Source organism: Periplaneta americana, chromosome 9 (assembly GCF_040183065.1).
Source record: "Periplaneta americana isolate PAMFEO1 chromosome 9, P.americana_PAMFEO1_priV1, whole genome shotgun sequence".
NCBI classification, from domain to species: domain Eukaryota; kingdom Metazoa; phylum Arthropoda; class Insecta; order Blattodea; family Blattidae; genus Periplaneta; species Periplaneta americana.
Genome location: NC_091125.1, coordinates 63,320,893 through 63,336,611, shown reverse-complemented (window position 1 = coordinate 63,336,611; position 15,719 = coordinate 63,320,893). Strand labels below are relative to the sequence as shown.

Here is a 15,719-nt window from a genome sequence, read left to right as displayed (position 1 = left end):
CCCAGAATTAGAAACAGCTCGCCCACAAACTGTAGGAGAAGAGGAGCTACAACTTCAGCTGGCACTTGCCATGTCTCGAGAGGAGGCAGAGCAAGAGGAGCAGAGACGTCGCAGTGATGATGTGAGGCTTCAGTTAGCTCTTTCACAGAGTGAAGAAGAGTTCAAGTAAGTAGTGATTAGTAGGGGCGGATTTTAGCATATTTACATAATTATTTTATTCCTTAGTTGGAAATCATATGCTACCATTGCATAAATGCATTTGAAGCTATTTGTAAACAAATGTCAAGATTTTATAGTGCATATGTATGCATATTTAAGGGGTTAATGCATATTTCAGCTTGCATATTTTGTTATTTTTTATCTATCTGTTGTTTAAACTAAGATGGAGAATACGAAAAATCGCAAAAATGGAATATAGAAGAAACACAGACATTGAATCACATTACAGAAGTTATATTTTATTTATTGCAATCTGACAACATGCATACAGTGTTGTTGACAAATCATTGCGGACAATTCCTCAGCAATCAACAAAGCACTCCATGACATGCACTGTTGATTTTGTGTAAATGTCTAATATAGAGACGTTATGATGTCTGAAAGTTGAGAATAAGAGAACAGATAATGAAAACAAGAAGCCAGCGTATCGTATCATCATATTATTTTCTCTCTAAACATAATTGTTATAATAAGAAAGAAAGAATTGATCGAAACCTGAAACTTCAGGCCCTAGTGAGGACAGTGATAATGATGGGTGTCATATTGGTCATGACCATAATCATGGTGATGTTCGAATTTTACTGTAACAAGTTGACAGTTGATTCTGGTAGAAAATATTAGCCTATGTATACTTTGCTTTTAGTGAATAAAAAACAATATCTTGTTTCATTTACAGTCGTCATCAACAAGTTCCCCAACCAAAATCCAATGCAGACAAGCAGAGTCATATGTTGGACTTGTTAGATGTAAATTTAGGGAACTCCGCCTCACAGCCTGCTTCTGCTGTAGCACTGGATCCTTGGGGTTTCCCACAACCTGTGCCACAATCACCACCTACTAGACCTCGGGTAAGTTTTTCTTGGCACTCAAACATAGATTATGTTTTTGTAGAGCTGTGAGAAATGAGGAAAGAGAAAATGTTCCTCTTGGGACCAGTGTTCTTTTTCATACTTTTTTTTTTTTTTTTAGTCTTTCCTTCATTTTTTCATGCTTTCTCTTTATTTCTCCCTTGCAGAAGTTTCTTGACTTCTCCAACAGGGGTGCATCTTTATACTGATGAAGTGAACATTTTTCAAAAGTCATTGTATTTATTTGTTGTACCCACTAATGTTAATACTGGTTTTAAATTTTATTGCTCTTATATCTTTAAAGTACGATTTGCGAGTTCACTGCTGCAGAATTGTATATTCTAAAAGCATAGTCACTTTTCATTTGCAGCCTAGTGATGGGCTTCTACAATATTTTATCTTTATAATTCTATAAAGGGATAAGCAGTAAATGTCTCAACATTAATACCTATTTCTTAGTAAAATAACATGGACAAGGAATATAATTTAGAAAATTACAAAATGTAATATATATTTTGCAGAAATGCGTCATAAATTAAAATGAATCAAATCAACTCTTATTACTATAAGAAATGTTGAAATATCCTCTTTCTCCTAGTAGGGTGAGTAGCGAGCGCTTCATAAATCATTTTGATCTAAATAACCCTTTTAGGGAACAGTTTGCCAAAGTTGCAAATTGCTGTGCTCTCCTAGACATTGCTTGTGATATACCAAGTTGAGATGGCTTTACAATGTAACAAGGATAATAATGGAGTATTGAAAAGCGGTGAACTGGTACTATAGGAAGCAAAAGTACTCTGCACAAACTTTCCCAAACATCTTTGTCCACCAAAAATTCCACTCTGAATTATCGGGTTTTGAACTTACATCTCCAACATCCTCACAAATCCATGTAAAATTAATAGTTTAATAGATAAAGCTGTGGGCAGTTGTCTGTGGTGCACTTTTGTCTGCACTGAGGTACTTGACAGTGATAATAATGCATCAAGTTCTGTTTTCACAAACTCTTCATTTCACATAAGTGAATGTTAATTACTAATTGTACAAAGAGAAATTTTGACGATTTACATTGCAATGCTTATGTTTATTTCCTTTCTTTTTACTTTTCGTTTCATTATTCTTCACTTCACCAGACATTGGACATCTTTTACTCTAAGTGGGATGTGGTAAGGAAAATGACTACTTTAAAGGAATTGGTGGTTTGTGTACTAATATGCTAATTAATTTGATTTACCTGTAAGTAATTATTTTTATACTGTAAGTTAACATATTATAACAGTATGATATTCATGTAATACTTCAGTAATATTTTCTTGGTAGATTCCAAGCCAGAGCCTCATGTGCCGCAATTGAGGAGCTTGCTGGGAAAATGACCTCAGTTAAAAGACCTTGTTTTGAGAAAACAGCCGGTCAAAGAAATGGAGACAATTTTTTTTGTTGATAAAAGTTTGTTTTTATAAGAAATTACGATATTATCACAATAAAGACATTTTAGGGACACAGCTCAAGTCGTTTTTCCATCAGTCCATTTACTGATGAGAAATGTGAACCACGTGTGATTATTACAAAATGATATATAAACATACTTTTTTTCATCTTGATGATTTTAAGAAACATTTTCTTTAACATAAATTAATGTCCAGTACTTTCGAATCATTCACTTGTGTCTTCAGCCTCAGCAAAGACAAGTTCGATATCAGAAATGTCATAAACACCATCTGAAGATTCTTCTTCGTGAAGCTGCAGTTTAAATCATTTTGTTTCTTCACTTGACAAGAATTCATATATATGAATATATATGAACTTATATCCTTCAGTTTTTGTTGATTTCATTTTATTTTTTGACATCAGTGGCAATGAGTCAGCAAAGTTATTAGGAAATTTCATTCCATTGATCCATTGTAAGTTCTGCTGCCAAAAGACTCCCATGTTGTGTGTACTGAATTCTGCAATATTTCTGAATAAAAAAACCTGGCTCCTTTTGTCTTAGGTTTCTTCTCAAACCTTTTCTGTAATGAGCTTCCCCATTGTTTTATTATTCCATATCCATTAATTAAATCTGAAGTTTGATTGTAGATTGAATGGAATGGAATTTTAGAGAGGAGGCACTATGAACCAGCACTACGACCTGTTACGATCTATTGTGCTAACCCTCAAGCTAAGTGCATTCCCAAACCCATACTGGCTGACTACACTAAGGTTCACTGCATACCCAGGTTTCGAGCAGGCAACCTCCTTGTTCCTAGGCCAGCCCCCTCTGTGCATTGCCAACTGGCATTTGGGGAATGCTATGGAATGATGACGAAATGGATAAATGTTCACAAAATGATGCAGATGTCTAATATGGGGAAACGAGAGAACTCCAAGAAGGACTCTAAAGTGACCGTGTCCGCCAAAAATGTCACTATGGATTTTTCAATGAAAGAGCCCACTCCTTACCGGGACTCGAACCCAGACCGTCTGCGTAACAGATTGTAGGTCTAATCATCACTCAGCCACCACATGGGACTTGATTGTAAATACTTGTTTACTTTAAAATTGTAAATAGATCTACAAACACACTTCAACCTGTTCTAACAGTCAGGGAGGACAGGAATGGTGTAATCAGCTGTTTATAACTTATTAGTTTAATTAAGATGTTGTTTTCTAATGCCAGACGTTTGACAATAAAGTCATTTGACCTCTTGCACTCCAATATTTTTCAAAGATATTATCATGACCAGCCAATGAAGCACAGATTTTGAGGTGTTCCACTTCCTCAGTTTTATAGCTATGTTAACAAAATTTTGGTGAAGCATGCTGCACACAGTGTAAAATTGTTTTAAATGATTGATAGAAAAACAGCATGAGTGAACTGAGTTCGTTTTTCCAGCAAGCTCCTCAATTATATTGCACAGCACAAACAGTACCAACTTGAAAAACTTGAAAGTGTCTATATTGCTATAATAGTAAGTGCATGGAGAGTGTTTTACATTGGAATGGCAGTGATTTATATGTCTGCTTCCTCGCGAATTCTGAAGAAAATCGGAACAGGTAACTGATATTCTACCTTTGTTTAGCTATCAACGTGTACTAAGACTGTGGTTTTTAGATATGATCTCAAAAATAAATTAAATATAAATAAATCTAAATTTGTAAAAGTACAAAACAACAGTAACATTGACAACAAAATAACAGTACAAATAACTACTTTACAACAAACTAGTGACTGTTAGACATAATCAAAACATTCAAAAACGGAATATAATGAAGCTATGTAAGAGGGAACACAACACTTTCGCACAGTATTTATCTCCAAGTTACTAAGCACAAAATGAAGTTCTAATCTAAGCTATTGATATAAATGACAGGCTAGGAACAATATGCTTAATAGCAGAAGAAGGTAGCCTATGAGTGACTGTTGACTGTCTAATGCTAAAAGACAGGAGTGACTTTCTCACACAAGTTAATAATGATAGTGGTGATAACTGCGTCTTTGGCTTAAGCACTAGCATGCTGTCTTCCAACCAGGCAGTTCAGATTCGATTCTTGGCCAGGTCGTGATGGAATTTATAATGGACCAAGAAGACATTGTATAGGGTTTTCTCGGGGTACTCCCATTTTCATTTCATTCTACCAACACTTCACCTTCACATATCATCTGCTCATCTGCAGTAATTAAAAATAAGCTGGGGTGAAGTCTTGAGCTCTGATGCTGATATAGGAAGTGCTTTGAGTTCTGTGTCCAGTGGCTTATCAGGTACTCGTTTGAGAATGGGACCTGTCTCTGTCAGAGCTGAGGCAGGATGGCTTACCTATCAACATCAGATTCATTTGCTGGACTTGAAAAATCAACACATATATTATAGAGTGCATAGTGGGCCAAAGCCCTCAAAAATCCAGGTCAAAGTAGTGGTGGTATAGCCCGGCAACATACATTTCGGAGAGCGCAGAAACCAAATGCTCCTACCAATCAGATTGGAGTGAGGATTAAGTCATGTAGAACAGTGACATCATGCGCGACTTGATAACGGAAGCGCTATGTTTTGAACGATGCCTGGCTTTAGTAGTAGTAGTGTAATAATAATAATAATAATAATAATAATAATAATGTCAAAACTGGATTGAAATTCAACAGTTGCTCTTTTACATGAGCCTTCATTATGGGAAATTTGAAGTTAAAGAAAATCAGACCCTACCAGTTAAGGAAGCAGTGCTACATGCCTTAATGTTCACTTACACAAATAATACAGTGACTGACAAAATCTCATGAAATGACATTGCTAGATTTATGTTGGTGGTCATTTATGTATCTTCTCTCAGGTTATTCCATTGCTAACCATATCTGATAAGAGTAAACAAATAGTGCAACTTTCAAGCAACCACAAACTCATAAATTACGTTCACTGCTGAGAGTAGTAAAGTTCATATATCTACGGTAATTGTGATCAGTCATATTGTTTTCTTTTGCTAGTACAGTGAAATAGACATAGGAAGATAGGATTTGTATATTAAAAAATAAATTGTGTGATACAGCACGAAATTTAAATGAAAATATTCTGATGCAGCTCTTCCCTATACTTTCAACAAAATTAAAATTAGTAAAGAAAGTGAGTGAAACAGGTTCATTTACAATTTTAAAAATTATAGATGTGCGGTGTGTGCAAATGCTTCATGAATAAAATGCATTTTTTTAATCTTTTGAGGTATGTGTTAATTACATTTTGAATTCATTTTTTTAACAACTCATTGAAGTATAAAAATTACAAGGCTACTTCCTATAAGATGATACTACAGTACATACTACACAGTTCATTGAAGATTTTTAAGCTAGATAAGTCCCCATATATGACCTCCCAAGATTGCCAGATCTTAATTCTTGCGACTTACGTACAGTATGGAGAAAGCTTGAAAATAAAGTGAGTACAAACAATCTCCACACGTTGGAAGAACTGAAACAAAACAGACACATGAATGTTACTTCATTTTAATTGTAAAAGCTACTGAAATCTGTTCATTTGGAGCTTGGTTTGTTCATGAAAGGAAGTCGGATACTTTCAACATCATTCCTGATGGAGAATGAAGAAAAGTGTAATATAATATGGTTTAAGTAATAATAAACCAATAATATGCTGTGCAGCTTGCTACTCATCAGTAACTGCTTCCTCACATTTGCATGTTATCATCACACTGCAGAATACAGGGTTGTTTCCGATCTCTGATAATGGATTTGAATGACGTCATGTGCGTCAGGAATCACACCAACAGCTGAATTGCGGCGAGAGGTGACAGACCAGTAGTGAGTGATTTCATAATCAGAGTGCACGGTTTATCACAGTAGCAATGCCCAAGAAAATCGAGCCTTTTTGGAAGGGGTACATAACAACCCTTTCCGATGCCAAGTACAGGTATGTGAAAATCATAGGAACCTGCAAAAAACGTGGTTTCGTTATTTCCAAGAAAGGCATCTTGTGTGTACCTAATAAGACTGGCAAAGCTCGGATGGGATTAATTCCAGAGTGGAAAAAGCAAGCAAATCCATCCCCTGTCACAAGTCGCCACACCCTATGAGATGATACAAATTAATTTCATTCGAGCTTTACCAATCTTATTAAGTACACAGAAGGAAATAACGAAATCTCGTTTATTGCAGGCTTCTTTTATTTTCAGTTAACTATACTTGGCATTGGAAAGGGTTGTTATGTACCCCTCCCTAAAAGGCTCGATATTCTTGGGAATTTCTGCTGTGAGTTGCTGTGCACTCTATGAGGTCACTCACTACTGGTCTGTTACCTCGCGCCTCAGTTCAGCTGTCGTGTGACTCCAGACGTACATGATGTCATTCAAATTCGTTATCAGAGATCAGAAACAACCCTGTATTTAAAGCTCCCAATAAATAACCTTATGAGTAACCTCTCTTGATTGTGACAGAACTTACCCTGTTTGTATTGTTGAAATTGTGATGAATTACTTGTATTGAGCTTTCAATATCCCACTTCTTGCAACTTTCTCAGTCTGAATGAAGACATTTCTTGGTACAGCTATGATTTGTTGCTTACAAGTATGTATATTATAAGTAAAAGCCATAGAAAGTAGTGCAGAATTTACATGCTGTAAGTGTAATTTACATCTTTGTAAGTGTCATATTTGCACATTAATTGATTTCCTGTATGAGTGGCTAGTAGCATTATCATTATTTGCATTTTGTATGTCTTTCTACGTAGACAAATTAATATTATTGTATTTCTCAGATCTATGTTAGTTTGATCTTTTATTTTACATTATATAAGTGTGATAATGTTTATTTCTTAAGTATAATTAAATACTATTGTATGAATAAAGAAGTTTACAATAATTCAGGAAAAGAGAGAATATATACGGACTACAAGGAAAGTCAGCTTCTTCCTACAAATGCATTACGTGTGTCACGTTGTTGCAAAATGCATAGAATATACTATAACAGACATTGAATAACGTGCATAGTCACTTAGTTAAATCATTCAGAGAATTGCTGTCCAATAGAAAACTGGGAATCTAAGGAGAAATGAGGCAATTCAATGTTGCTAAATAAATTATAAGGTATTCTTGATGTTTGTTCTCTAAAATATTACAACTTTCCTACAAAAGCCTTATGTTTTCATAAATAATATGTTTACAGAAATTTTGCTGTATTGAAAAATGTTCTCCATTTTTGTCCTATAGTCCTCATATACAGAGTGATTCAAAAGCTAAGATTAATTGGTGAGGAGGTGTTTGAGGATGTTATCACTGCAAACTCAACATTCTCCAATCTTTCCTATTTTCTGCCTTTCTCTTTGTCTCCACATATGATCCATATATCTTAATGTCATCTATCACCTAACTCTAATCCCATTCACCATTCCTACAGTAGACAGTTTCTTCTCAGCCAGTGACCCAGCCAATTTCTTTTTCTCTTCCTCATCAGTTTCAGCATCATTCTCTCTTCACCCACTCTTTTCAACACAACTTCATTTCTTATTCTCTCTGTCATTTCACATGTTCCATTCTTCTCCATATCTATATTTCAAATGCTTCTAGTCACTTCTCTTCACTTCATCGTAATGTCCATGTTTCAGATCCATATAATTCCACACTACACACAAAGCACTTCACAAAAGTACAGTTAATTTCTTACCATTTCACAGATACAACAGATCGAGAATTTCATATGAAATTCACTACAGTTTGAATAGTTGAAGTTGCACGCTGAAGTTGACACTTCTAAATTTCGTCCTGTTGTAGACAGAGTTATGTCAGAGTTTATGGCTGATAATTGGTTGTTGATTTGCATCACATATTTTTTCGTCTTCTAATTGGTTTGCACATTCATCCTGCTAGAATATTTCAAAAGGCTACCAGTTTATTAGGTATCCACTTCCATATGTTGATATGGAGACCATTCTAGCTGTATATAGATTTCAGTTCAGTTTCAACACAGGGGCTCAAGAGAGTGGATGTTTAGTAATGCAGAATATTGTGGCATGCAATATGTTTACGAGTTCTGTGATAGTAAACGGTGCACATACTGAGAGAGAATATTATGTCATGGTTTCCACATTGATGACATCCTGGACGATGTGTGTTTAATGCTAGACTGAAGGTTGGGAGAAACGGGTATACTACAACCACATAATCAAGAGATCCAACCAAAAGACTATGGATGCTGTCAGAAGTACTGTCGATGGCTCTTACACAAGGCTGATAACCCAGACTTACTAAACCAAATGTTATGAACTAGCAGGATTCACACGAGATGTTATTAACTTGCATAATTTTTATGTATGGACAGAATCCTCATGCTACACGATTCTTCTTATCTAGCACCAATTACTATCTGTGTTTGGACAGGAATTATTGGCGGCACTTTAACTAGTCCAAACATGATGTGAGACAGAATATAAGGTGGCCATTATCTCCCTTTCCTTCAAGATTGGATTGGGAGAGGTGCTCCTGCAGCTTGGATGGCCTAGTCCGCTGTCTTTAACAGCACTGAATTTTTTTTATGAGGCTGTATCAAAGGAGGGGTGTACACTACAGAAGTTACTAACAGAGATGTTCTACTACAACGAATCGATAGAGCTGCAACAGATATCAGAGAACAGAATGAACTGTTGGAAGTTGTGCTACTAGAGAACAGGGCCAGGAATGCTTATGTTTAAGAGCAGAACATTTTGAGCATTTGTTCCAATAATACCAATATGTTGTTGTTGTTTAATGCCTGGCATCTGTTAATGAAGCCATTAGCGATGATACCAATATTGTAAATTCAAATGAAATGTTTGACCTGCTTTATTTGTGAAACAGTATCAAATACAATGAAACCTGTTCAAATCAGAACCTGAATAATCCGGAATTCTGTCTATTTCGGGAAAAATTTATTGGTCCCAGCGAAATTTGTATGTATTATGTGCAATTTTTCCTGAATAAAACGGAAACGGAAACTGCCTGCTACTATTCAAGACGGAAATAATATTTTGGGCACGCTATATTTTGAAACAGTGTGTAATTTCAAGGAATATACGAAATATATAGGTCACTAAGATAAAAACAAGTTTTCTTTGCAAAATTTTAGAGGTTACGAGGATGTGTTGGCCTGTCAGTCATAAATTTTATTACTCTGGTGACTAGGCAGACGAGTCCCTTCAAAGATTTTCAATGCTTCACACCCGTACACTGTTGTAGCTAGACAGAGCACAGGTGTAGTACTTTCCTGGTAAAAAAAAAGTTGCGTAAAATGTAGCATTAACATAAAGTGATGAAGTAAAAGTTATCGAGTTAAAGGAAAATTAGAAATGAAGTGTATGTGAACTAATGTTGAAGTCCAGTTGTAGAAAACTCAGGTGTGACACTTCAAAGATAAAGATCATAATGAGTGAGTGGCTTGCGGCCAATATTGGTGACATAAAAGGAACCAGAAAACAACTGTTTATGTGGAAATAAATGAACTATTGTGGGAGTGAGTTCTTCATGACCTTTCAAAGAACATGTCAATTTCTAAATCTATTTTGCAAAGCAAGCCATTGTACTGGGAAAGAAATTACATAAAGCGGAATTCAAAGCTTCTAACGGATGGCTCCTAGTCCAATTAATTAATAATGTACAGTCATATACAATACAGTATTATAGTATAGTTTTGGATATTAAATTGAATGAGATTAGTAAATTTTAGTAGCGTTTAATGACTAATGAGTGAGTTACGATACTATTTTCATCAAGATGATTCACCAACGGAATAAGCGACAGAAGGCTGATTTAATGTGAGTAGTGTTAAATGTAACATTTTGTACTACTTGCAGTTTGCGACATGCCATTTTGTTTTTCATGTATACAAAACATAAAATATTCCATTTTAATGTAACACTTGAATAATACGGAAACCTGTCCACAACGGAAAAAAAATTAGGACCATGTCACTTCCGTCTCGAACAGGTTTCACTGTACACCATTATGTTAATGTACTTTTGTGTCATCTCCTTGCCAGTTGTCATTCAGTTACTCTGTATAGACATTTTTAAATTTTAAGTATTTTAAATGTTACCCAGCATTTAACAGAAAAACATAGTAATGTATATATTACTACTACAATAAAAAGGTGTATTCAGTTTATTTATATTTCATCAAATTGTTGTTGTTGTTGTTTTCTAATGCCAGGCGTTTGACAGTAAAGTCATTTGACCTCTTGCACTCCAATATTTTTCAAAGATATTATCATGGTCAGCCACTGAAGCACAGATTTTGAGGTGTTTCGAATCCATTCCTTGAAATATTTCATATAACATCTATATTTTCTGAGTGATTTCATCTCATTTTTTGTGAAAGTTATTTTTAAATATAATTCTTAATAGCGTAATTTTTAGTTTGATTTATTTTCAAAAAGGAAATAAGCTTCATGTGATGAACGTGTATACCTGCATTTGTCTACATGCGTGAGTGAGTTTTAACATGCATGTCTAGGTGATCATCATGAAGCTTGTTTCTTTCACATATCTGTGTATTGAAGAGACCTAACTCATGGATTATATTGAATTTTTGTGTGGTAGAATGATCCATGGAGCAGTCCAGCAAGTTCGATGCCCAGTGCCTCAACAGTAGCATCCCCCACACCAGTAGTAGATCCATGGACTCCTGTACCTTCTTCTGCAACAGAACCCATCCATAAACCAGCAGCACCGGTGGACCCCTGGCGTGCAGTGTCACCACAACCACCTAGCCGACCAACAGTACCTGCGAACGATCCCTGGTCACCTAGTACTAACACTGACCACTCCAGTCCTGGCACCGGTAGTCCTAGAGGCGGTCTTTCAAGCCCCAATGGAGGTGATCTGGATGAATTTGACATCATAACCAACAGAGAACGACCAGCAGTGAATAATTCTCAGGTCAACAATGTTAACTCAATCAACAATAATGGTTAGTATTTTAAATACTGGGTTATTAATAAATCTGCGTATATTGTGTGCCTTTCCTCTGTGTCCAACATAAGTTCCGGACATGGTAAAAAAAAAAAAACTACTTTTGCAAACTCTAACTTTACATTTATAAAATAAATTGTATTAAATATTACAAAGAACACTATTTATTAAAAATTGCCTCTAGATCAAAACTATGGAGACGACAGATGTCCGTCTTTGATATTAAGCTACTCATATATATCCTATTAATAATAGGACAACAGGATAACGGTATTAATTCACATTATAGGTCATCACATATACAATAATCATGCAAAATTTCATTTAAATATCTTTAATAATTTTTTAATTATGAAGGAAATGGTTTGATTAAGTTTCAGAGAACGAGCAGCAGACTGCTGTCTAGAATCTCCTGATACATATTTCTGGCCATAACTCTGAAACTAATCCAGAGTATTTAGAAAATTCTTTCACTCACAGACAAAAAGGGGAAATTGTATACTTCAGATTTTGGAGGAGGGGGGAGGTTCATTTTTTTGGACCAAGTAAGCTGGATGTTTCCCCTTAATTGTGCATCTGTTTTTGTGCTGACTAGTGAAATTTTTGCCTGGCTGGTGAGCCACCATAATATTTTTAAAGTCCTGAATATCAAACGAAACTCCTTTTCACATTATGATGGAATGGGAATGAACAGATTCTCTCATATTGACAAAGCCAATAATTTCGCAGACTCAGTATTTCATAGACTGACGACCATTTGTCACTGTACCCAAAATACTTTACTTATACAAGTAATGCTTCCTACTTTCTCTTCATTGATGACAGACACTTTAGAATGTGATTGCGTGAATAATATTAGCATATATGCAAATTGTTTAACAGTGGTAGTTACTATGTAAGTCTATAATGTTGAAGAAATACATTTTGTCCAAACAGTAACCAAAGCTATGAAAATATTATAAGCTTATGATAAAGAACCTGATGCTCCACACTGTTGTGTTCCTTTCATTGGTTATTTAACGATGCTGTATCAATTGCGTGGTTACTTAGTGTCAGTAGAATGGAGTGTCCAAGGATTTGTCATGAAATTCACTTCTCAAAACTTCGAAATAACTGAAGCAGGTGATTAGTGCAAAAGGGATTTGAACCCACATCCGAGGTCAGCCTGAGAGCACAAATCCTGCTCACTAATCCATAGAGCACTCCAGTTTTCAGAATTGTTACCAGTAATTGTACCAACATTGACAGAATTTCACGTAGCTGTGGGAGATTATTTTGGAAGTGAATTTGCAGGACCCTTAACTATGTCATCAGTTTTGTTAGTAACAATAATCCACAAGAGTATTGACTGGTCCACATAGAATACACAAATACATTCCAAGAAAAAATAAAGGACGACTACAAAGATAATTTTTAAGAGTTCTATCCTTAGTTTCTTGAAGATAAAAGAACCTGCAACAGGTAAAACCATGAAGATGATGTAATTTTATAATTACAGGTGGAACAATGTCGCCTGATCCATTTGACTTGAGTGTCCTAGAAGATTCATTGGAAAGCAAACAACAACAAAAGAAGACGCCTCATAGTTTCTTGGGCGAGAACTCTGCTCTTGTTAACCTCGACAACCTTGTAACTGTTAGTAAACCTCCATCAGTCACTCCTTCACCAGGTGAGAACAATAAATGTCATATTCAGTTAATAACTAGATCCAAGCATAGCGTTTTGGTGAATCCAGTTTAATGGATTCAGCATAATAAGGACAGGGTATATTTTGAAATCATGATCCATAAACATCTTGGTTTATCTGTAGCAAAACACCTTGTGCTGCAATCTGATCAGACAACACAGCATTGTGAAGACGAGACTGTCATGCGTATTTTAGCAAAAGTATTCAGCAGACAGTTTAGTCGAATTGTTCTTATTTTTTCTTTGTGATCCCAGCCAGATTTTAATGCTGGTTTTATTTCTCATTGTTGTAGTGGATATTTAATTTCGTAGAATGCTGGATTAAAATTAAATTTGAATTGGTTCAATGATTAAAGTGACTGTTAGAATTAAAATTGAATAAATTAAAAATATAGTATGTATTACTCATACATTTTCTCCAACAATTATTCTTGTTGATACGTACCGGTATACATTTTTCAATTAATTTATGAATAGGTTAAGAATTTTCAAATAAAAATTTGCTTAAATTCCTCAGTGTACCTGATAATTAAGAAAGAAAAGAATTAACATGAACATATTTGTATTTATTGAGTTTAAATTAATATGGAAAGAGCAAATGTAAATATTCTTTGTAAAATTTGGTACAATAAAACGTAATTCTAATGTCTCATTATTGTCAGCTTTTATTCTGAACTTTTTAGGGTTCCTCTAATGTCTTGATTGTTTCATTGTATGAATAATGCATTATTTCTAAAGTTTTATTTTAAAAAAGCAGACATTGGATAATAAATTTTATACTTTCCAGTTACAAAATTTCCAAAAGTCATAATTTTTCTCACAGTTATGAGAGAAATAGCTTTTAAATTCTTGTACAAGCTATATATAGTACAAAATAAGGGGAGGAAAGAAGTTATAGCTCCTTTAACTCATTTTACTCGCAAAATTAAAGTTGCCTTCAAAGTAGTTCCCTTCTGAGTCGATGCACAACTGCGTACAATGCTGCCAGTGATGAGAAAATACTGTAAATCATTGCCTTCAGGAGCTTTGTTATTTTAGCTTTCACATCTTGTACCGATGCATAGTGGTTTCTTTTAACATGTATATGAAGTTTGGAAATAAGTAGAAGTAGCAGGGACCAGATCTGATGAGTAAGGTGAGTGCTGAAGTACAGTAATGATTTTAATTACTAGGAAGTGCTTCACATACAAAGCATTATGTGTTGATGTAATGTCCTGATTCAAAACCCACTTGTCCCTTCACAGTTTAGTTCTTTCTTATTTCACTTTTTATGAGTTTCACTTCGTTGTAGTACTGATCATAAAGAACCCCCACTGTTATTATGATACCACACACACAAAAAACACCATGTACCTTATTAGCTTTGGCAATTTCAGTGAATTCCATTTTATTGACTGTCATGCATTTTATTTTCCGATAATACATTAAAATTAAGATTTTATCATAAGTAATTAGTGATTACAACAGCTCTAGTTCATTATTATTGTGTTGTAAAAGTTTAAATTGTTCTTAACAGCACTGTTCTTGTTCTTCCGAGAGTAATTTCGTAATAAACTTGCATAAACTTTTTCAAATACTGTTTCTGTGAGAAACCATGCAACACTTTACCTATCCTGTCGGCCACTGTTTCAACTGTATCTTCGATAATTTAAAATCAGATCACTCAGTTCTTTCGTTGATGTGTTAGACTGGTCTGGATTGTCATCTTTCACTCTTTACCATAAGTTCTTGCAAGAGCTGGAATGTTTCCATTCAGACTTTGTTTCACCAGAAACTTGATGTTGCTCACATTTCTTGACTGACTTGGGTCATCTGACAGCATGAACATATTTGTACATATAAACATATAACACAGAATGAGTGGAGCAGTCAAGTTGATACTTGCCACACTATGACAGGTTTGAATGTTATGTGGCTATACTCTCAGGTTCTCTCCTTTATTCTTCACTTACTTACTGTACTTACAAATGGCTTTTAAGGAACCCGGAGGTTCATTGCCGCCCTCACATAAGACCTTCATCAGTTCCTATCTTGAGCAAGATTAATCCAGTCCCTACCATCATATTCCACCTTCCTCAAATCTATTTTAATATTATCCTTCCATCTATGCCTTGGCCTCCCCAAAGGTCTTTTCCCCTCAGGTCTTCTGACTAACACTCTATATGCATTTATAGATTCACTCATACATGCGACATGACCTGCCCATCTCAAACTTCTGGATTTAATGTTCCTAATTATGTTAGGTGAAGAATACAATGCATGCAGTTCTGCGTTGTGTAACTTTCTCCATTCTCCTGTAACTTCATCCCTCTTAGCCCCAAATATTTTCCTAAGCACCTTATTCTCGAACACCCTTAACCTCTGTTCCTCTCTCTAAGTGAGAGTCCAAGTTTCATAACCATTCAGAACAAGCAGTAATAAAACTGTTTTATAAATTCTAACTTTCAGATTTTTCGAGAGCAGACTGGGTGATAAAAGCTTGTTAACCAAATAATAACACGCATTTCCCATATTCTGCATTTAATTTCCTCTCGAGTGTCATTTATATTTGTTA

At 35.1% G+C, this 15,719-nt stretch overlaps 1 protein-coding gene across 7 annotated transcripts in view; it reads left to right on the top strand.

Annotated features, from left to right (window-relative positions):
* The window catches only part of lqf (epsin homolog lqf), a 78,740-nt gene that overhangs the window by 44,676 nt on the left and 18,345 nt on the right, over window positions 1-15,719 (top strand). For 6 of the 7 annotated variants that reach the window (XM_069834895.1, XM_069834896.1, XM_069834894.1 and 3 more), the window contains 5 exons: window positions 6-165; window positions 896-1,067; window positions 2,201-2,233; window positions 11,108-11,477; window positions 12,978-13,148. In XM_069834895.1, the coding sequence (XP_069690996.1) occupies window positions 6-165; window positions 896-1,067; window positions 2,201-2,233; window positions 11,108-11,477; window positions 12,978-13,148 (906 nt within the window). The remainder of the gene's footprint in view (window positions 1-5; window positions 166-895; window positions 1,068-2,200; window positions 2,234-11,107; window positions 11,478-12,977; window positions 13,149-15,719) is intronic. The other variant, XM_069834899.1, reaches the window with a different exon arrangement.